Source organism: Narcine bancroftii, chromosome 12 (assembly GCF_036971445.1).
Source record: "Narcine bancroftii isolate sNarBan1 chromosome 12, sNarBan1.hap1, whole genome shotgun sequence".
NCBI classification, from domain to species: domain Eukaryota; kingdom Metazoa; phylum Chordata; class Chondrichthyes; order Torpediniformes; family Narcinidae; genus Narcine; species Narcine bancroftii.
This window is the reverse complement of record NC_091480.1, coordinates 68916836-68941239: the sequence shown is the minus strand read 5'-3', so window position 1 is coordinate 68941239 and position 24404 is coordinate 68916836. Positions and strand designations below refer to the sequence as shown.

At 43.8% G+C, this 24404-nt stretch overlaps 1 protein-coding gene across 2 annotated transcripts in view; it reads right to left on the bottom strand.

The window, feature by feature from the left end:
- Positions 1–24404, bottom strand: part of LOC138747473 (formin-like protein 3) — a 168774-nt gene extending 144370 nt beyond the window's left edge. For both annotated transcript variants that reach the window (XM_069906721.1, XM_069906719.1), the window contains exon 1: positions 23932–24404. In XM_069906721.1, the coding sequence (XP_069762822.1) occupies positions 23932–24045 (114 nt within the window). In that variant the 5' untranslated portion in view covers positions 24046–24404. The remainder of the gene's footprint in view (positions 1–23931) is intronic.

The window sequence follows — 24404 nt, the reverse complement described above, 5'->3', positions numbered from 1 at the left end:
GTGATGGTAGGAAAAAGAAAGGAAACACTACCACAAAGAGCAGACTACAAGGGATTACACAACTGTCTTCACCTCTTAAATCAGGATCAGTCCGTGAACTCTCAGTTGCTTGGATGATTATACAGACTCATCAGCTCTTGTGCACGAGCATAGCAGAATTGAGACATTGAGCCTTGGTGCCTTTGGCTATGACAAATGCAAATGTGGAGGTCAATCTACAAGTCCTTAAGAGTGGCATAGAGGATCACTCCCCCCCCCCCCACCCCCAATTGAGGAGATCTACCAGGATCGTTGTCTGAAGAGGGTGCGCACAATCACTGAGGACCCCTTCCACCCTGTACACAGCATCTTTCAGCTGCTCCCGTCAGGGAAGAGATCCAGGAGGATCAGAGCCAGCACCACCAGGCTGAGGAACAGCTTCTTCCCACAAGCTGAATGACCAAAGGAACTGCTCACACTGACCCTCCGAGATTCTCATATTCATGAAACTATTTATTTCTTTGTTTGTGTAGATGAATACTTGCCCTGCACGTGTATCGTTTGTCTGTATGTGTGTTGTGTCTGGTTGTGTGTCAGCGTGTTTTACATCAAGGACCGGAGAACGCTGCTTCATTGGGTTGCACTTGTACAATCAGATGATGACAAACTTGACTTGAAGTAGTTATTGGATGGCACAGGAAAAATTGGTGTTGCTATGACCATTCATGGCAGATTGTAAATTTCAACCGATGGGCAGCCAAGGTTCTTCTAGCTGATGGATGTGGTCATGTTGCACAAAACTCAGATGATGATCATATTCAATGTCTAGAGTTCTGGACCCCCAAGAGATGAATTTCACAAAATTTCCTGTGGCACCTGCAACCAACTTCAGACTACTTAATCGTCCAGTGCGCCTTTTTCACACAAGGGTTACAAATCATCCTGATGAATAAATATTTATTGTAAAAAAAAAAGTAATTTTGTCTTGCCAAATAAAAGGGGAAAATCCTTAGTTCAGTTATTTGCAAAAAATAGAACTTGACTCAGTGTCAGTTCACATGACTGTGGATGAGCTCAGATCCATTTCACAACGTGGATTCTCTAAGCCTTGACAATGTGAACAGCAGTTCATGCCTCGCCCTGTCCTCATTGAGTGGTCAGCAACTGCAAATTCCTGGGTGTCAACATTTCTGAGGATCTGTCCTGGAGTCTCCATGTCGATGAAATCCCGAAGGCGGCTCACCAGCGGCCATACTTTGCGAGGAGTTTGAGGAGATTCGGAACGTCAGCAAAGACCCTCGGAAACTTCTACAGGTGGACCGTGGAGAGCTTTCTGTCTGCTTGCATCACTGTCCGGTACAGAGGTGCCAACTCTCAGGATAAGAATAAACTCCAGAGGCTTGTTAACTTGGCCTGCGACACAGGCACCAGATTTCACTCCATCGAGGACATCGACAAGAGGTGGTGTCTTAAGAATGCAGCCTCTATTCTCAAGGACTCTCATCACCCAGGCCGGGCCCTCTTCACTCTGCTACCATCAGGGAAAAGGAACAGGAGCCTGAAGACGAGCACTCAGCAGCACAAGGACGGCTTCTTCCCCTCCGCCATCAGCTTCCTGAATGGACAATGAATCACAGACACAGCCTGACTGTGACTTTTTCGTTTTTTCTGCACCATTTTAGTTTTATTTATTTTGAAATGTGGGTCACATTTCCATGACAATAAATTCTAATTCCAAAGAAACCTGATGCCTGCACCTTGTCCAATTTTCAGATGCCACGTATTCAGCAACTTCAGATCAGAGCTCCGCTGCCCCACCAGCAGCTCCTCCCAATCCAAGTCTCATTCGTTTTTCCATATTAACTGGATCCTCTTTCATCATCTTCAGTTCTCTCATTTAATCTCCCCTCCCTTCCCAGACAAGATCACCAACCATTACCGTTGCATTGTTTTCCTTTCAACAGAAGCTATCTGACCTCCTGGCCACTCCCAGCATCACATTCCTATTTTCAGCAACTTGTCCATGGCCTCGAGCACAGTCAAACCAAGACCACCTGCCAATTGGAGGAACAGCACCTGATTTTCGATCTGGGCCCTCGCCAACCATATGGCATTAACGTCGACTTCTCCGGTTTCTGCTAGCCCACTCCCCGTTCTCCCTCCCTTCCCCATCCCTCTGTTTCCTTCCCTACAGCTCTCCGCTCCTTTCCCTCGCCATTCCCCCCTCCCCCTGTTTGCTGCTGTGCCCTCCCTCGGTTCTCCACCTATTACCTCCTGCCTGTGGGACCATGCTCCTCCCCCACCCCCACCCTCCCCACCATTTCATTCAGGCACCTGTCCACATTTTGTTTATAGTAAAAACATGACGCTGGAGAAACTCAGCAGGCCAAACAATGTCCTTTATGTAGCAAAGATGAAGATACATAAACAACATTTTGGGCTTGAGCCCCTCATCAAGGTGTGGGGCTCAAGTCCGAAACATCAGTTCTGTTTTTTTCTCTTTGCTACATAAAGGACACTATTTGGCCTGCTGAGTTTCTCCAGCGTCATGTTTTTACTTTTACCCCAGTTCCAGCCTTGTTTCCCCCTACCCTCTTCCGTTTTCTTTATCTCCGACTGAAACCAGACCAGCTAGATCTTCACACTCAGGAGCGGCACCACCACCACCATTTGCATTATTCTTTCTGTGGTCATGCCATTTCTTCTCTCCACCCTTCCTTCTTTTAGTTCTGATTTCCCCATTTTGATGAAGGCTCGAGGACCTGAAACATTAATTTTGTTTCTCTCTCCACAAATGTTACCCAAAAGGCTATCGCCAGCATTGGCAGTTTTTTTTTTTATTTCGCAACTCCCGCATCAGCAATTTATGTTTGATTGCTTGCTTCCCATTTCTTTGCTCTCTCCACCCTCTTCCTTGCAATTTACCAGCACTCACAAATCTTGCCTTTTCCTAGTTCAGACCTGACATGTTAATAGCTTCCCTCTCCACAGATGCTGCATGACCTGTTGAGGATTTCTAGCATTTCCTGGTTAGACTATCTCAGGATCCATTCTCAGTCAATCATGGACCACCTACCTTTTAGCCAAGGCTGAAAGGGATAAATGTCCTGAGAATTTATGCCTGTATCTTCAGATTTACTGTCAGAGTACACACATGACATGACATACAACTCTGAGATTCTCTTTCCTGCAGGCCAGGCAGAATTACCACTTATTGGTCGTGCAAAAAAAAAAACCTGTACTCAATGTACAAGTGTAAACAAATAAAGAAATGTAAGCAAATGACTGTGCAATACAGAGAGAATTTTTTTTTTAAATCAATAAAGTGCACAAGAGTCCTTAAATGTGTCCCTGATTGAGTTTGTCATTGAGGAGTCTGATGGTGGATGGGGAGCAGCAGTTCCTGAAACTGGTGGGGCGAGTCTTGTGGCACCTATACCCTTTTCCTGATGGCAGCAGCGAGAACAGAGAGAGGATGTGCTGGGTGGTGTGGATCCTTGATGATTGCTGCTGCCCTCTGATGGCAGCATTCCCTGTTGACGTTCTCAACAGACAATGGTATTCTAAAATCAGAATTATTAGGAGATGAAAATGAGATGGACAAATTTTTAACAAATGTTGAACTTCCAAAATTAGACGATAGAGAACAAGTTGATTTGGATGCTTCTTACACGAGAGAAGAAATAAAGAAACCCTTGGGTACTTGACAAGTTAACAAATCTCCGGTGGAGGATGGGTTTCCTTCGAAGTTCTAGACAATTTAAAGATTTATTAATGCCTCTTATGATGGATGTATTGGACTTGGCGGTGGTGACCCAGACCCTCCCTGAATCTTTCTCAACTTACAGTATTATGAGCTCCAGTTTTAGTAAAATGGGATTATCACTGTAAAGAATAGTATAGACAGGAGGAGCTGAATGGTCAGTTAACATTTCACAAAAGCACAACAGGAGTCACAATCCAGCAACAATTCAATACATTGTGAGAACTGAGGGAAGGTTTGTACCAGTCTGTTCCAGATTTGATACATTTACAAAGATGCTGTGATTTTGCCAAGGGAGAACCATTCTGACTGCTGGAGAGAAAGCAACTTTCTGATGCGGCTCTTGTGGGCAGCCATTTTCGTGGAAGTCATTTTGGGCTTGAGCATGCTCTGTGAAGGACTGGGCTTATTTGGTGGATCAACCTGTGCCAGGAGGGTCTTTTTGGGAAGCAAAGTGCTTCATTTTGATTGTGACTAACAGTGGAGGTCACTTGGAGAGACGGCTTCATTTTAAGTGTGACGAGCAGTGAAGTTACTTGGAGAGACTGATGCCAGGGTCTTGGAAGCTTTGTGGAGACTGCCCAGTTCACATCTTGCCTACAAAAGGACCAGGAGTGTTATGATCACAGCTCATCTGGATGGACATTTCTTCAAAGACGATGCAAGGAGAATTCGTGAATCTGTAGCAGCCACAACTCCAGTCGTCCCACCAGTTGAACATTAATCTGGGTATAAAATTTCAAAGGGCTATGTTTCAACATTGAATTTGAAAGACTGAACTTTGAAATAACTTTCTAGATTTTGGCCTGGACTGTAATTGTTTGGGTATATCAGACACACACAAGACACCTGTGCATCGCTGGGGATAGGTTTAGTGTTAAGGATAGTTTAAGAGTTAAGACTATAGCTTAAAATTTAGAAATAAAAGGAGTATTTTAAAATTAAACACTGTCTGATTCATTGTGTATTGCTGCTCGTTACATGTGGTTCATAACAACAGTGCCTCCGAAGAAAGGTAGAGACCCATTAAAAACTTCATCATATTGACCTATAATCAATCGTCAATGCTGATTATAAAATATTGGCAAAGGCATTAACTAATAGACCTGAACAATATCTACCAAAATTAATACACACAGATCAGGTTGGATTTGTCCAAGGAAGACATTCTTTAAATAGCCTTAGTAGACCATTTAATATAATACATATGGGAAAAAAATCAAAGTTGGATCCAAGTATAACTATCTTCCTAGATGCAGAAAAAGCATTTGATCGATTAGAATGTTCTTTCTTATTCAAAACAATGGAAACATTTGGTTATAGGCAGAAAATTCATAAACTGGATAAAAACTCATCATAAACCACAAGCCAAAATTCTAACTAGCAATCGGATGTCAGTGGTCTTTTCCTTGAGGAGATAGAGTAGACAGGGCTGTCCTCTGTCCCTAGCACTTTATCCTAGCTATTGAACCTCTGGCAGAGATTATAAGGAGAAATCTGGATATTGAAGCCTCAAAGTTGGACAGGAAGAACATAAATTTAGCTTATTTGCTGTTGATATGCTATTGTACATGTCTGACCCAGATGGATCACTGATAAAATTACAAACATTAGAAAATATGGAAGAGTATCAAGTTATAAAATAAATATGGACAAGAGTGAAATAATGTTGCTGATGAATTTTGATTATGAAAGATATCAAAAAGCTAGTAGATTTAAATAGTGGAATCAATATTTAGGAATAATGATGGATAATAATTTACTGAACTTGTATAAATCTAACTACACTCTCCTTAGAAAAAAAATAAAGATTTACAGAAATGGAAAGACCTGCTGATTACTCTAGTGGGAAGAGCCAATTATATTAAAACGAAGGTGATGCCAAGATTAAAGTATCTTTTTCAATTGTTGCCCTATTGCATTACCTAAATTTTATTTAAAATATTGAATAATTACATAAGGCAATTCCTATGGAATAATAAAGTGCCAAGAATTTAATTGGAAAAGCTAACATGGACTAGAAACTGGGAGGACTTCCAGACTAAGAAATACTATTTATCAACACAAGCAAGATTTTTATCTTTTTTTTTTAAGAAGACAGTCTCCCTTCTTGGATCTGAATGGGATTGAATTCAAGAGAAGAAGAAACAGCAAAGGACTTTATTTATAAGTGGAGTGTTAAGCTAATAACAAAAAATACAGATAACCTTATATTAATACACACAATTAAAATATGGCAAGAAATCAATGAGTGTTTTGGAAAAAAAGCAAGTGTATCACAGAGGACACGATTATGTAAAAATGTTATTGCCTATGAATCTGGGTAACAAAATATTGAATCCATGGTATGATAAAGGAATAAGATATATTGATGATTGTTATGTGGAGGGATCTCATGTCTTTTGAACAATTAAGAAATAAATATGGAGTAACTAATGGACTTTCTTTGGTTTTCTCCAGTTAAGATCGTTCTTAAGAGAAAGATGGGGACCAAACAAGCCCCACCTGAAATTAGTGAAATGGAACGAACGATTTGGCTGGGGAACACACCTAAATTTATAACTAAGATGTACTTTGCTCTCCAGAATGAAAGTGTGAAACTAGGTTTACAGAGATCAGGAGAGAGATGGGAGTCGGATCTAGGTGTTGCAATCATGGAAAGATGTTGGTCTGACTGGTGATTGGGACAGCATGACATCAATTATAACTGCAAGATAGGGATTAGCGCAATATAATTTTCTACACCGATTATATCTCACACCACAGAAACTACATAAATTAAAATTGGAAATATCGGAGATGCGTTTTAGGTGGGGGATAGAAATAGGAACATTCTTACATGCTACGTGGTTATGTGTGAAGGTGAGACCTTTCTAGAAGGATATTACTGAAATATTAGCAAGGATAACAGGGGCGGCCTTCGCGGATGACCTGGAGCTTTATCTTTTGGGCAACTTCATTGAAATAAGTAATAAACTAACTAAATTCCAAATTTCATTTGTTAAAGTAGCCTAAGCAGTGGCTAAGAAATGTATTGGGATTACTTGGAAATCCGACTCCCCTCTACAGACTACTGAGATGAATAGTTGCATAACTATGGGAAAAATTATATAGAACTTAAAGAACAAATAGGACAGATTTATTAAAATATAGCATCCATATAGGGGCCCAATTAAAATTACAAATATAATAATAAAAAGGATAATAATGAATGCCGCTATAGCACAAATACATGCGACTTCCCCATATCGAATTTTGGATCATCAATTTAAATGTGAGCCCTGACAGTCAGGGTGTGGGGGTGGGTAGAGGAGAGTTTTTCTATGTATATTTATGGGAAAACAAAACAAAATAAAATTTTTTTTAAAAAGATGCTAGTATTAATATACTTCTGTTGGCCTTGACCTTCCCAGTTGGTTGGTGTTGGAGGCTGTGGGTTTTGGAGTAAACTGGGTGATTTGTTAAAGCACACTTTGTAGAAGGTGCTCTCTGCAGTTAGTGGAGGAGAGGGTGAATGTGGTAATCATACCCAAATCAGAGTCGGAATTTATTGTCATGAACAAGTCATGAAATTCATTGTTTTGCTGTAGAGTCACAGAGCAAACATTTCTAGACAACACCTTACAACATAAAACTACTGCAGATGGTAGCAGAGTGAAGAGGGCATGACCCAGGTCGTGAGGGTGCCTGTGATGTTGCAGGCTGAATTAACAACCCTCGAGTTTTTTTCCTGTCCTGAGCACTGGCATCTCCGCACCAGGCAGTGAAGTAATCAGCCAGAATGCTCTCAACTGCACGCCTATAGAAGTTTACAAGTCTTCAGTGACAGACCGAATCTCCTCATAAAGTATAAGCCACTTCGTGATTGCATCAACATGGGCTGCTTTGTCATGGATGATGTTGGGCTTCTGAAGTGCTGTTGCATCCAGGGAATTAGAGTATTTCATCAACCTCTGGACTTTTGCCCGATAGATGGTGGAGAAGCCTTGGAGAATCAGAACGCGAATAACTCACTGCAAGGTAGCCAGCCTCTGACCTGCTCTTGTTGTCATGTTATTTACATGATTTCAAGTTTCAAGGCAATGAAGCATTTTGGTTGTTCGGCAGACATCTAGCAAAACCAGGCCAGTGTGTTACAAACACCATTGCAACATAGAGCAAAAGGCAGGGTTATTGATGCTTAAACAATGCTGGATGAGCATCCAGAGGCATGGACTGTTGATCTGCATCAATGGTTCTCCACCTTCCCCACCACCTACCCCCCCCCCCCCCCTCGCACACCACCTCAAATAATCCCTCACTAAGCATCCTAGAGCAGAGGCGCTCTGATTAGTAAGAGATTATTTAAGGTGGTATGCGAGTGGGGGCGTGGGGGGAAGGTTGAGGACCACTGCTCTGAGCTAATAGTGATGTGATTAAAACCTAACTGCCCTCTGGCATAGCCCAGCAAACCAATGTATTAAACTGCTACGTCAAAAAAAAATACGAATAAGACTCAATGGAATATGACCTCGTCACCAGGGTCAAAGCAACCAAGGTGATCACAACGCTACAGTCCTTAGCACGAGCACACGACCAGCCCTCAACTCCCCTCTGAAGTTCTTCAGTGGAGTGGCGATTGTAAATGGGCATTAAATGCTGGCAATTAGTCCATGGGCAAAATAAGGACAGAAGAATGGTGTCTTCTTCTTTGGAATGCTCGTCATGAACTCTCTTCCCTCCCAAAGGGTCTTGGACCTTAAAGGGATACGGTTTCTCTTTCCACAGACACTACCTGACCTGTTGTATGTTTCCACTTCATGACTTTATTTTTCAGAACGACTTGCTGCAGGAGTGGGCGGGCTTCCTGTTGCATGCATTGCTCTTCATAAACTTTACTCCAGATTGGTTAAACGAGTTTAGAAGTGGAGGGTCGATGTTAACATTTGCTGATGTTTGGCAGCCTCCACTTGTCCACTCTATCACCTTGTTAATTTAATTAGATTATGGAAGAAAGGGGAGGGCCAGGAAGCAACATTTTCATGGAAAATCTCACGGTGATGTCTGCTGGATGATGCTTGGGGGAGGGGAGTTGCAGGGATCAAAATGTAAGTGTTCAAGGCCTGGACGCTGATTATTTCTTTGATGGGCAGAGATATTGAAACAAGAGAGTCATCCATACGAGCTTTGGGCCCTCTCCCTAAACTGCTTCCGCCCCAACGTTCTCGGGCTCAGCCAACTCCGCCTTCGCAGACACGATGGCACTGAGCCATCAAGAAATGTCACCAAAACCTTGGCTGAGGGATTCACCTTCAAGGTGGAGAGAGACCCAGAGGGGTTCAGGTGCTTTAAGTTTATCATCTGACTGTACAGCTGCAGCCAGAGAAAACAGCGCCGCCCTGGAGCACAGTGCACACCCAAGAACTCGTTGGATGGATGCGCGAACGCAGTGCACACCCTATTCACAGAGACAATTTAGAATAAATACATCTCAATATCTTGGAATGGTTTACTCGGTTACAGGACACTGTTCATCAATCTCTCAGCCTGCAGGAAGAGTCTGGGTGGCTGAAACCATAGTGCATAACAGAAGTGGAACACCATGATGTCAAGAGTTGGCAATGCTGAGGAAGGACAGTGCAAGAGGAAGCAGCAAAGGTAAACACACACGAGCGCAGAGCTCAGAAACAGGCCAGATGGCCAAACAGACCTTCGTTGTCATTAATGCCCCACACACGTCTCTCCATCAACATGCCCCCAACACACCCCTCGTGGATTATTTTAATTTTAAAAATATATTTTTATTGATAATGCATACAGATCACACCACCACCCCCATCCTTGCATCAACCATTCACTGTGGCAACGAGTTCCAAGCTCTAAATCGATTCGGTAAAACTTTCGCCTCAATTACATTTATTAAAATGACTGTGTTCTATCTCTGGTTCCTGTCTTGCCCACAAGCGGAAACATGTCTGTCTCGACCCTAACAAACACCTACATAATTGTTTAGGTCTTGTGAACAGGATGAGGTTAATTAGAACTCAGCACGTTCAAGTAAAAACAAACACAAAGTGCAAAGGTGCACGGTTTCATTCGCGCTGCTGCAGAACCATGTCAGCTTCAAACGCCAGCAGAGCGACTTCCCGAAAAGCAGCCCCCCAACGTTTGGTTGATGGAGGCCCCCCCCCCACCCATGAGCAGGAGGTGAACCTTTTGTTAGCCAGTGAGGCAGGATTCTAGGGCATCCTAGAAACTGCTGATAAAAAGCCTATTACGGAAACGATAAGCCATTGTCCACTCATGACAAGACATTAGGGGCAGCAGAGTTTCACTACACACTCTTAGCAGGCAGGCTGAAGAGATCTTAAAGCATTTTACACAGCTCATAAACCACTTCAGCTGACAGGCTTCTCACCACCCTGGCAGTGTTTTAGCGCTGGTGAGTGGTGCTTCCAGACCCCTGAGTAGTGGCCATTCTCTCCTGTCTCACTTTGCCAGATGACCCCTTTGCTTTCCAGAACCTACCACTGAACCAAAGAACAGGCCTTTTGGCCCTTCTGGTCTGTGCCAAACCATTTTTCTGTCTAGTCCATAGCCCTCCATACCCCTCCCATCCATGCAACCTGTCCAACTTCTTAAATGTTAAAATTGAGCCGGCATTCACCTCTTCAGCTGGCAGCTCGTTCCACACCCCCACCGCTCTCTGTGTGAAGTTTCCCCTAAACTTTTCCCCTTTCACTCCTTCCACACCCCCACCACTCTCTGTGCGAAGAAGTTCCCTCTAAACTTTTCCCCTTTCACCCTTAACCCATGACCTCTGGTTTGTATCTCACCTTCCCTCAGTGGAAAAAGCCAACCTACACTTACTCTGTCTATCCCCTTCAATTTTAAAATCTCCCCTCATTCTTCTACCATCCAGGGGATAAAGTCCCAAACCTGTTTAACCTTTCCCTGTAACTCAGTTCCTGATGTCCGGGCAATATCCCAGTATCTTTTCTGCCCTCTTTCTATCTTACTGATATCTTTCCTGTAGTTAGGTGATCAAAACTGCACACAATGCTCCAAATTTGGCCTCACCAATATCTTATCAAACTTTACCATAATATCCCAACTCCTGAACTCAATACTTTGATTTATGAAGGCCAATGTGCCATAAGCTCTCTTTACAACCACTTGAGAGATGGTCCCAAATTCTCACTCAGGACTTGGCCAGAGATGCTAAGAGTAAAATAAAATTCCCCCATGTCATGATCCCCTCCAACTTTACAGTGAATTAGCACCTCATTTAATAAGCTCAGGAAATCCTAAAGCTTTTCACAGACAAAGTACATTTTGTTAAAAATTTTTAGTTAAATTTAGACATACAGCATGGTAACAGGCCATTTCAGTCACAAACCTGTGCTGCCCACTTTACCACCCTATTAACCTACACCCCTCAGTATGTTTTGAATGGTGGGAGGAAACCAGAGCCCCCATGCCGACACGGGGAGAATGTACCTTACAGACAGGAATTTGAACTCTGGTCCCGATCACTGGCTCTGTAAAGCCGTTGCATTAACCACTACCCCAACTGTGCTGCCCCGCATTGGAAAGTTCAGCTACAATGTCGAAAGATATCAGCCAATTGTCCCATGTGATTATGGTGGGGGTGGGAATAGATACTGTTCTCTGTGGCCACTTACTCAGTGTCAGGGCTAATGATGTCTTCTCAAGCAGGATTGGAAACATGGGTGGGGAAAAGGATCTACTGGTCACAGACAACGTTGGAACCTCCAGGGTGCACTAGGAATGAGATCCTACTGAGTGAGTTTAAGGGAACCTGAGGCAAAAACCAGAATAGACAGCTGTACTTTGTGTATTGTAGCCTGAACCATGCACTGGTTGGTGTAGTCTTCAACAGGTCAGGCAGCTGGATGCTTGGCTGAGAGTTCAGTGGGTCAAAAATCAGGATAACTGGCATCTCCTCCTCCCACAAATCAATGTGATCAATCAAGATCGTTGCCTGAAGAGGGCTCGCAAACTCACGGAGGGCCCCTTCCACTCCTCACGCAGCATCTTTCAGCTGCTCCCGTCGGGGAAGAGATCCAGGAGGATCAGAACCAGCGCCACCAAGCTGGGGAGCAGCTTCTTCCCTTGGGCAGTAAGAATGACCAGAGGAACTACTATCATTGAACAATATTTATTTTTGTATATAAACCACATATACTGCAAATTGCTTCTCAACGCATGTTCGATGTCTATATATGTGTTTTCATGCTTTTTGCACTGAGGACTGAAGAACATTATTTCATCCAGTTGTACTTTATAATTAGATGATTATAATACAGTTGAACATGAACAAAAGAAAAGAGGTAACAATTCATGGGACACAGGCACCAGTCCTGGGTAACGAAGGAGTCGTTTCATTGCGATGGAATCAGGATCTTAATGAATCAAATAACTAAGGCTGTCAATGGGGCTTTTAACTAGGTGAAGGATTTTAGCTTGAAAATTACAGGAAGGAGAAGACAAGGCCACAGAGCATAATGACAGTACACAGAATGGCAGGCCTGAAACTTTGCATCGTGCAGACACTGCAAGACTTGCTGAGTTTCTCCAGCCCTTTTGTGTATTTACAACAATCACAGCATCTGCAGACTTTCCCCCCCCACCCCCCCAAAGAAAAATCATCTTGGTTTAGATCAGTTATTCTTTCCACTCACGTCCCACTTTAAGTAATCCCTCTGCCATCAATGCTCTGTGATTAGTAAGAGATTGCTTAAGGTGGGACGTGAGTGGAAAGAAAAAGTTTGAAAATCACTGTTTTAATCATCCCTCGTGATGTGCACGGTTTCAGAACCCCAAAGGAAAAGGGCCAATGACCATTTTTCTCAAGCAAAATATTTCAGTAACAACTGGGTCTAGAGCAGTGATTCTCAACCTTCCCCCTCCCACCCCACTTTAAGCAATCCCTTATTAATCACAGAGCACCGATGGCACAGGGATTACTTAAAGTGGGATGTGGGTGGAAAGAAAAAGATCGAGAACCACTGCTTTAGACAAACAGGAAACAGCATTGGATTCAGGGAAGAGAAGATGACGGTTAACACACATTGCTGTTATGGTTTACATGGTCCTCATAGCAGCATCACAATTTGAGTAAGAATTAACTAAGAAATGCATTTGAAGCAAATGTGAAGCATAAATAATTATGAGGGACTAAACTTGGCAAATTTGCAAGAGAAACAAATATCTTTATCTTAAACAAAGCCAATTAAATCAGTAAGATGGGTGAATTGTTTAATTTAAATGTGGAGGAAGGTTCCCACTAGATAAATAATGACAAACATTGAGAAATATTTTATAGTGGAATATAAATATTTTTGGAAACTAAGATAAAATATTGATCCACAATTAACAGAGTGTGATACTGTATTAGGATTAGAAGAAGATTATAATGGTGCCAAATTAATGCGAGAGTTGGAGAGATTTTGGAAGTAGCTAAGAATAACCACACTGTTAAAATTCTTAGAGCTAAAGATAGGAGAAATGACTCAGGACAACAATTTTAAAAAGATCTGCTTCCTGAAAAATATATTGGGGATTATGGTAGACAACTTCATGAATCAAATAACTAAAGTTGTCACGTAGGAAGTTGGAAAAACATTAAATTAACTTTGATTGAATTTAGCCTGTTTAATCGCACAATGACGCTGACACATTGCGTTAGTTCAACTGACCTAAAAAATGCTTTGCCACTGATTTTCGTTTGTACTCAGCATCTGATGCCTTTCGTGTCAGTGTCCGACAAAAGTCGGCCGGCATTGATGAATTCCAGTTGCCCTGATATCGCTTTTCCACGGTCGCAGTGTCCTGATGAAACCTTTCCCCGTGTTCATCACTGATGGCACCAAGATCACCAGGGAAAACGTCCATGTGCGAATGCAGAAAATTAATTTTCAACAACATGTTGCACCTCATGGTTTTGTCTGCTTGAAGTCGACTTAAAATATGACAGGAAATGACAAAAATAGGTTATATATAAAATAATGGTCCATGATAGGAATATTTTCAGGTGACTTTCGTGATCAGCAGCCCAAAATCCATAAAATACCCCCAAAGATGTTCAGGAAACAAAATCGTCGTTGTCCAGTGCTACAAGAGTGATGAAATTAAACGTGCATCTTTTATGTGTTTTCAATGAAGACAAATACATGCAGCAGAAATAATGTAAAATGACAGTGAGAAACTGAATTTGCATCTCAAGAGAAAGTACTAGAGAAATCAAGATGGCAATCCCATGTCCGATAGCAAATGTAGGAGATGCATTCATCCAAAATTCCAGCAGATTGGGTGGAAAATGTAACAATAATCAAGAAAGGAGGGAATGACAAATAGAAAACTATTTGCCAATCACTCAGAGAACAAAGAGAGGGTGTAGGGTCTCAATAGGTCAGGCACATCCATGGACAGTCAACATTTCAGGTCAGAACCCTTTATCAGTCTCAATAAAGGGTCCCAACTAGAACTGTGGACTGACCATTTCCATCCATGGACACTGTCTGACCCCCGAGCTGCACCAGCTTTTCTTTGAGATCCAATTTCTTCGTTCACTCAAGATCTGCTTTTGCAGTTTCTGTGTTTCACCATTACTGGCGTCAGTTGGAGGTAAAATGCTGCAAATCACTAAGCAATGATCTGATAATGTGGCTCATGAAAAAAAAAACACACTACGTTGGCTGGAAATATGAAAACAAATCCCAGAAAATGCTGGAAGCTCAACATTTTAAGAGCGGCACAGTTGGCGTAGGGGTTAGCGCAATGCTGCTACAGCGCCAACGATCGGGACTGGGGTTCAAATCCCACGCTCTCTGTGAGGAGTTTGTATGTTCTCCCCGTGTCTGTGTTTTCCCCCCGGGGGGGCTCCAGCTTCAAAACGTTCAAAACGTACCAGGTTGCAAATTAATTGGGTGTAATTGGACGGAATGGGCTCATGGGCCGGAAGGGCCCGTTACCGCGCTGTATGTCTACAGGCTTCATTTGTGTGAAGAAAAACAGTTGACGTCTTGACCCGAAAAATTGACTGTTTCTCTTTCCAAAGATGCTACTGGACCTGCTGAGGGCCTCCAGCATTTTCACTTTTTAATTTCTGATAATGTGTCATTTAGAAAATAGTCATACGATGGAAAGGGGAGAGATCAATGAGTGTTCACAAAAGGGAAATTATGTTTGACAAATCTAGAGATTAAGAATGTGTCCAGAAGGGAAGAGAAGAGAGAAGCAGGTGGATGTGACTTTGTATTTCAAAAAGCTATTGATAATTTGCGATTAAAACAAAGAGCAGATTAGTTAAAAGGGACAGAAAATAGACAACAGGAACATGATTTTTTTTAGGTTAGCCAACTCTCATGAAATTGAAAGACCTACATTAATGACTGGCAAAACACGGAAGGGAAGAGCATCCCCAAATTTATTGATGACACAAAGCTAGGTTTAAAAAGTGAGTGGTGACTTTTTGTTTGCCTTTAAAGGCAAGCAAAGGAAAGTTGTTGATTATTTTAAAGAACACATCTTGTGTACGTTACCACAGATTAAATCTTGGAGAAAGATGACTTTCATTGGTTGGAGAGTCCTGAACAAGGAATGGCAGTCTTAGGATGAGCACTTAAACATTTCAAATGGAGACAAGGAAATCTCTCCAAACCCAGATGGACATGAATCTTTGGAACGTTTACAACCCCCCCATCCCCCACCAAAAGAGCAGTGAATGCTTCGCCACAGAGCATATTTGAGACCAAGGCTCAAAGCTTTTTGGATCTCAAAGAAATCAATCTACTTCAGGTTCAGGCAGTAAAAGTTGATGAGGCACAGTGTCAACTTGAATCAGACTCGAAGGGCCAGAACAGACTACGCCTGCTATTACTTAGCAGGAAGCTCTCACAGCACCAATATGATAACGAGCATCACCACATTATTAAGGGGTAGGTATTGAAGAGGAAACAGCAACAAATCACCTGGTATTGAAAATAATGTCATGTGATCTTTTACGCCATGCAATTGGACTTTTTTTTTTAAAAAGGCACACAGTCATTTCAGCCCACGAGTCCATGGTGCCCAATTACACCCGGTACATTTCGAATCTTGGGAGGAAACCGGAGCCCCGGGGAAAACCCACGTAGACATGGGGAGAACATACAAACTCCTTACAGACAACGCCAGATTCGAACCCCAGTCCCGATCACTGGCGCTGTAAAAGTGTTGCACCAACCGTGCCACGCCAAGCGAGGCCTTGCTTCAGTGCCATATGAAGGATGATACTGCCACACAATAAAGCCAGCAACTAATTAATGAAAATACATTTCCATCAATTAACCTCAGAGCTCTGCAAAGCAGTCAGTTGTTTCGGGCTGGGGTGGCTGCCTAGGTTCTGCACTTATTTGTCAGTGGCAGGAATTAAACCCACAGCCCTTTCAATCATGGGCAGTTGCCAAGTGAACCACAGTTGGCATTGTGGCCATTTAACTGGAGAGCAAGGATTGGAGTGGAACTCAACCAAACTCAATTTTCCATGTTCAACAGCCACTAGACATCACTACAGCAGAGCCATGGCTGAAGCTGGTTCCTTGACTGCACTGTCCCAGGGTGATTCATCACACCAGCCTGAGAAGCACTTTTGTGGAGATCAATCACATCATTTTATTAATGTCTGGGCACACTTTTATTAACGTTTGTACACACATAAAGTTAGGTGTTTTGGGGCATGCGAGGGAGAAGGATGTTAAGATTCAATATTGCAAAAGGGTTAGTGTAGCGGTTAGTGCCACGCCAGCGACCGGGGTTCGAATCCCGCGCTGTCCGTAAGGAGTTTGTACATTCTCCCTGTGTTTGTGTGGGTTTTCCCCAGGGGCTCCAGTTTCCTCCCACCATTCAAAATGTACTGGGGGGTCATAGGTTATTAGGGCAGCATGGGCTCCTGGGCTGAAAGGGCCCGTTACTGTTCTGCATGTCAAAATTTTTAAAAATAGCGACCAACAAGTAAATCTTGTTGCTCCAGATTCTGCTCAGTTTATCTAGAATGATCATTGCAGTGACTGAGGACAGTGTCCTCTGCTTATAAAATCATTTGCGCCAAATAATAATGTAATCTGAATAAGGAGATTATGCATCATGAGAAAGCAGCCCTCTTATTGCTCTGGTAAAGAGCACCATATGCTGAGAGGGAGTGCGACATCAGGACTGAAATGGAGACAGCAGCCTGCAGTTAGCAGTGCAGATACACACACTCCTGAGGATCCCGGTAATAAACCTAATGTTGAAAGTGGCAATCAACTCTACCTCAACCACTAACCTGATGAGTGAGCACACAATAGCCACAGAATTCTCTGTGCAAACAAGTTTCTCCTGCTGTCAATTCTGTGTCTCCTTATTTCATCTTGGATCTGGGGTCCCTTATTTGAGAAGCCTCAGCTTCTGGGAACAGCTTGCTTCCTTCTCCACTGAACCCTCACCCTAAAACCACATTGACTAGTGTTCAGCCGCTTGATACTGAAAATTCAATATGCCTGAAAGAGTTGACAGAAAGTTGACCAAATTGCAGATATAGGACAGAAGGACATGTTGATAGAGTAATATTGAAAACAGCCTGCATGTATGTAGCATGAACATTATGCAGTTCTCTGAATACTAACATACCAATTTGAACTGAGAATATTCAATATGCTTTAGGCAGTGGTGAACTGGTATTGAATGACCTAAGAAGGGTTAAGTTCAGTGAAATCTCCCATCTTCACCAGCATCTGTGCATTTGGGGTGGCAGCTCTTGAGCTGGGCCGGAAGGGCCTGTTACCGCGCCGCAAGTCTAATTTTATGAAGTTCCAATAGTGCTTTTTAAAGAGGTCCCAAGGTACTTGATGGTCTGTGAAATTCATTTAAAATCTTGCAAGATATGCAGTAGGAAATTTGCACACAGCAAACATTCTACAATGGGACATGGATCAAATAATCTGCTTTTTTTTTTCTAATTTTGATTGAGGGAACAACATTCTCCAGTATAATCAGTGTCATGCCACACTGAAACAGGCCCTTCAGTCAATCACATCTCTGCTGACCATTAAGTATCCATCTCTAGCATTATATTAATACTAGGCTACCAGCCACCATAACGTCAACCTTCTATACAAGCTCTATTGAGAGCATCCTGGCCAGCTGCATCACAGTGCGGGACAGTTGCTGCAAACAAATGGATCGGCGGTCAATCCACATGATCACAAGAGGGGCAGAGAGGATCACTGGAATCTCTCTTCCCCCCCACATCCCACCCCCCACCCACCACTGACGTGATCTACTGGGATTGTTGCCTGAAGAGGGTGTGCAAAATCATTGAGGACCCCTTCCACCCCACACACACCATCTTTCAGCTGCTCCCGTTGGGGAAGAGATCCAGGAGGATCAGAGCCAGCATCACCAGGCTGAGGAACAGCTTCATCCCACGGGCAGTGAGAATGCTGATCAACCAAAGGAACTACTCACACTGACCCTCCGAGATTCTCATATTCATGAAACAATATTTATTTATTTGTATATGTGAATATTTGTCCTGCTTATGTATTGTGTGTCTGTGTGTGTGTTATGTCTGGGTGTGTGTCTGCGTGTTTTGCACCGAAGATGGAGAATGCAGTTTTTTCGGGTTGTACTTGTACAATCCGATGACAATAAACGAGTTGAATATTACCACATTTACTTGTGACATGGAAGGGGCAATTTTGGTCCATATTTTGAGAGATTGAGTCAACTGGGACTGTACTCGCTGGAATTTAGAAGAATGAGAGGAATCTTATAGAAACACAAGATTAAGAAAGGCATAGATCAGATAGAGCTAGGTAAGTTGTTCCCATTGTTTGGGGAGACCAGAACGAGGGGATATAGCCTCAAGATCCAGGGGAGTAGATTTAGGATGGAGATGAGGAGGAACTGCTTTTCCCAGAGGGGGGTGAATCTGCGGAATTCACTGCCCGTTGAAGCAGTGGAGGCGACCTCAGTAAATATATTTATGACAAGGTTTGAGAGATTTTTACATTGTAGGGGGAATTAAGGGATGTGGGGAAAAGGCAGGTCAGTGGAGATGAGCCATCAGATCAGCCATGATCACATTGAATGGCGGAGCAAGCTCGATGGGCCGAATAGTCGACTCCTGCCCCTAGTTGTTATACTGCATTTACCCTGCACCAACTGATAACCAACCCTAACTCTATACTGTGTCTTTCTTTGCTGTCTGACAAACGAGATATCGAGCTGGAGTGCTCACAAAACATTTTTTTTAAATCAATGCACCTTGGTACACATGACAATAATCTTGAACTTGTCCATTGTTTTTCTGCTGGTTCACCAAATAATCCCATTCCACACCAATTTTTCCTGTAACCAATTCTCTCTCACACCCAAACCAACTCACCCCAGATTTAACCACTCACCTGCATGGAAGGGGTAATATACAGTGGTCAATTCTTGGGAAGGCAGGAGGACAATGGAGCCTCCTTGTTGAAACCCACACAAACTCCAAACACAGCACCTGAGGTCATGACTGAATTCAGGTCCCTGGAGCTGTGAACCAGCAGCTCTGTGCCAACTATTTGCATTTATTTACCACTTTTTACAATATTCAAATAGCTTCATAGTGAATATAGGAAAATAGCAATTGATTTGGGCAGAGCAAGTCCTCCAGCGGCAATGTAATCGGGTTTGGTCATACTGGTTGTCTGGTGTTGGCACTACACAATTGTTCAGCCAAAGGAGGTGCTAGGCGCTCCTTCCATCCGCGAACCTACAGGTCACCCTTGGGCAAGGTGTTGTACCTGTTTAGCCTCCCAGTCAGGGTCACGTGAAGCCATGGATTGCAGATGGTGGATGTTTTTTTTTTTTTTTTACAAGCAGATTCTACAAATTGGAATTATGGTTATAAAACTAAAAGCGCTGGGCAGATGAATCTGCCGATCAATGGCCAGGGTTACCCATCCAGTACGGATACTGCAACTGAAGGAAGCAACGGGAAACCACTTCAGTATTTTTTCCCCTTGTATAATCATGAACTCGACATCGACTACGGGTCTCGGCCCAAAGATGGAGCCTTCACCGAAGGCAACAACTACAATTCGGAAGGTCAGAGATCGTGACGGATGGGGAGATGTGATCACCCACACCGAACAGCAAGGCTCCTGAATGAATATTGGTTGGGGAGAACAAATATTGGCCAGGACTTCAGAGAAAAGCAAAGTAGCTCTCCTAAAGTATCATGGGATCTTTTATGTCCACTGAAAAGTGTCGTTTTAGTTTGTCTCCCCAAAGTTAGTTCCTCCAACAAGCCACACTTCCTCAGTGCTGTGATGGAGTGTGGGTCTGGATTATATCCTGACATCTATGGTACAAGACTGCAAACCGCAACTTTCTGACTAAATTATGAGATCAGTGCTACTGAAGCTCACCATATGGTTAAAAGATTTAAAGGGGAGATTGGTGAGCATGTGTGAGGGAGAATTAGATGATAGGCTTCCGGGAAGAATAGGACTGATGAGATTGTTCCTCTGGGAGTGAAGATGAACCAGTTGCCTCCTTCTGTATTACAAGTAAGAAATATGTGGTACCCAGAGAACCTTCAGGTTTGACTCCTTCCTTCTCTAACTTCCAGCTCAACAGCTGATCACAGCAGTGGTGATATCAGGTGTCTACAACTGGCCTCTGAGCTTGAAGGGAAAAGACAAGGGCCTCACTTCTGATCTCTGTTGCCTCCCCAGACTTTGGGATTTTCTCCCTAAATCTTACCAACTTTCATACCTTTCACATCCTCCCCGCCCCCGATACATGGCTTGGCACTACATATCGCCAGTCAGATTTCAGATTTATCATCAGGGTACATCCATGACATCTTGTACAACCCTGAGATTCCCTTTTCCTGTAGGCCAGGCAGAATGACCACTTATTAGTCTTGCAAACATTTTTTTAAAAACTATACATAATGTAAAGAAACGTAAACAAACTGTGCAATATAGAGAAAAAAAAGTGCACAAGTGAGAGTCCTTAAACGAGTCCCTGATTGAGTTTGTTGATGGGGAGTCTGACGGTGGAGGGGTAGCAGTTGTTCCTGAACCTGGTGGTGCGAGTTTTGTGGCCCCGAGACCTCTTTCCTGATGGCAGCAGCGAGAACAGAGCGTGTACAGATCCTCAATAATCGCTGCTGCTCTCCGACGGCAGCGTTCCCCGTAGATGTTCTCGATAGTGGGGAAGGTTTGGCGAAGGTGCTGTCGAGAAACAAGTTTATATGAAATAAACTTGTTCCTTTCCTCTTATCAGAGCCAATTAACACCTTTTGACGAACGGTGCCAGTGGAAAAGGGGCCTATTGTTTGCTCAAGATTCCAGCATCAGCAGTTGCTGTGTTTCTTTATCCTACCCCACGAACCTCACATGAAACCATAAAGTTAAGCCAAGCCATTGAGAGAAGACAAAGATCAGATCCCAATGTTGCCTCTGCTCAATGCAAGAAATTGGATCTACTCAAAGCACAGCGAGTAAAATAACGCCAGAACAATAGCATAGACCTGGTAATTTATCAAGCTTTCAAACCTCCACTCGTTAGATGCGAGGCATTGGATCCCTCCTTCTCTGCTCAGCTTTTCTCTATGACTCTCTCTACATTGTCAAGACTTTGAGGGGGGTAGAGTAGAAAATTGAAAGGGGGAAAATCAGCCAATGTTTCCCCATGGTCCAATCGCTCCTTAAGGTTGGGGGGAATTAGGAGAGGGTCAAACCTGAAGATTCATTGGATAATAAATCTTCCTCACTTACTTTTGATGATGTGGCCCATCTAGGTCATATCAGCTCCCAGGGAACAAATCCTATCTGTGTTACATCACACTCGCTGTTAAGATCATGAAGGATGCTGGTCCCATGAAGCCCAAAACTAATAGTCTGGGTTATACCGCTCCCACGCCACATTGCCCCACAACAACTGACATGTACCAAATACCTTCAATGTACCAAAAATATCCCAGCTGCTTCACAGCCTTGTAATTGGATAGAAAGTGAATAGAATAGGATAATTAAGAAGGTCTTCATTTGTCAGGGGAATGAGTTCAAGGGTCGAGAGGTCATGTTGCAACTCTACAAATCTCTGGTGTGACCACACTTAGAGAATTGTGTTCAGTTTTGGTCACCTCATGACAGGAAGGTGGAAGGTCTGGCGAGATTGCAGAGGAGATTTACCAGGATGTTGCCTGGATGGGAAAACAAGTCTTACGAGGCAAGGTCAGCAGAGCTAGGACTTTTCCCTTTGGAGCATAGAAGGATGAGAGGAGACTTAATACTTGCAAAATTATGAAAGGCATAGATAGGGTGGACAGGCAGCACCTTTTTCCCAGGGTGGGATCAGCAAACACCAGAGGACACGTGAACAAAGTGAAGGAGGGAAGTTTAGGGGAGACGTCAGGGGTAAGTTTTGTACACAGAGTGGTGGATGCCTGGAATGCCTCGCTGGGGGTGGTGGTGGAGGCTGGAACATTGGGGGCATTTAAGAGACTCTTAAACAGGCACAGGGATGGAAGAAAAATAGAGGGTCATGGGGTAAGGAGGGTTTAGTATTTTTTGGAAGGAATATTTGCATTGGCACAACATCGAGGGCTGAAGGGCCTGTACTGTGCTGCAGTGATCTATTTTCTAAAGCAACAAGGGAGGAAACTTTAGGGCAGGTGATATAGATGCACCTATCTTAAACAGAGGAGAGAGAGGCCAAGGAGTTTTGGGGAGGAAATTCCAAGCTTGGGGTTTTGGCTACCAGACAGTGGAACAATTAAATTGCAGGATGAACAAGTTTTAGACTGAAATGTTAACTCTGCTTCTCTCTCCACAGATGATGCCTGATCTACTGAGTGTTTCCCATGTTTTGTTTTTCTTATTTCAGAATCCTCGATCTGCAGTGCATTTTTAGTTTCCGAACTGGAAGACATCGGTGATGGGGGTGGGCTGGAAGGCTGCAAAGATGAGAGATGGGGAGGGGAGGGAACCAAAAGTATCATCCTTTTTTCACATCTGAAGTCCTGCCACATCAGGGAGCCGGTCGAGTACAGGGTGGCTGAAAGGCCAGGGTACAGGTCAGGAGCCGGGCGGCAGCAACCAGCTGTTCCCGATTCAGAGAAGCCCACAAACACGCCGACTGTTTCCGAGGCAATGGTCATCTTTTGCATTTATTATCCACCATCCCGTCCCGCCTAGAGTCACACACCTTTCATCCCCTCTTCTTCCACCCCACCCCCCCCCCCCCCAGCCCCGACCGACACACAGACACACCAGAACTTTGATGGAAGATGAACAAAAGTGGAATCTCAGCGAACAGGTACAGGTTACCCGACCCATCAGCGCGTCTCGACGAGGACACGGATACATCCACCATTCATCTCCCATCTGTTATTGCACTCAGGGCTGCGTCCCCGCACAGGTCTGACCGTAACCACTTTGTTATGAAATTGAGACTGTGCCCGTCTGCACAAACGCGACCACATTTCTTTCTCAAAGTACCTGCGAAACTCGGCGTCGACTGGGGGGGGGGGGGGGGGGGTTTGACACGGGACCATTGGGATCTCTGTAATATTGCAGGCTTCTCCCAAGCACCAAGAGTGCCTCGCCTCCCCACCACATATATAAAAAGCAAGGCATCTCCTTCGGGGCTCTGTACTACCACAGCAACTTTTTTTTGTAAAATAAACATTACACTTAAAACACTGCTTCCAGTTCAACTCCTTCCCCCAAGACCCTAACCCAGAATAACTGCGCCCTGTTGTTTCAATTTGGTGGGGTGGGGAGAAAGAGGTTGAGAAGAAAGAAAGTCACACAGACAGCGGATAAGCTTGTTTTCCTCTCCCAACATCTGCTTTGCCTGAGTGTAATTGAACTGTCAGCCACTGATTAAGGATCCCCCTCCTCCTCCTCCTCCCCCCCCCCCCACCCTGTCAGCGAAGAGGTGAGATCCCACATGCCAGTTTGCCCCAAGTTCACCCAAAATATTCCAATGACAGCGCCCCTTCCCATGAATTTGCCTGAAAATGGTGACCGTTACTGGAGTCTGAAGGGGAGGTCGAATACACTCCCACCGACGGTGAGCAAAGACGAAGATCGCACGGCAAAAAATAAGCCCCCCCCCCCCCCCCCAGAAAGAAATTGATGAAAAGTCAAAACTCCACTTACCAAAACCATCGCGAACCTCTCCTCCAGTTCGCATTGTTCGGGCATCGGTAACTTCAGCGCCATGGTTGGAGCACTCAAACTCGTCTGCACATTCACACTTCCAGTGTTTCCCATCTCATCCGGGGCCAGACGAGAAAAAAAATTATTCCCCCTTGATTTGTGTTAATTTCCCCTTGGGGAGGGGGGGGGCACAGAGTGGGAGACTCCCAAGAATTGGTCTCCCGCAGTCTGCCCAAAACTTTTCAAAAACTTCTCACAAACGTTTTTTTTCGGGGGGGGGGGGGGGGAAGAATTTTTTTTGTGCCAAATCTACAGCTCTTTTTTTAAATAAACCCCTTCCTCGGAGGATATCGGTTTCCACCGGTTGGGAATTACCCCACAGGAATCATTTCCCCAACTTTCTGCCTGTCCTAACTGGCTGAGCGTAGTAAGGGCTCTCTCGCCCCATTCATTGTTCAGTGTCACTTTCTCTC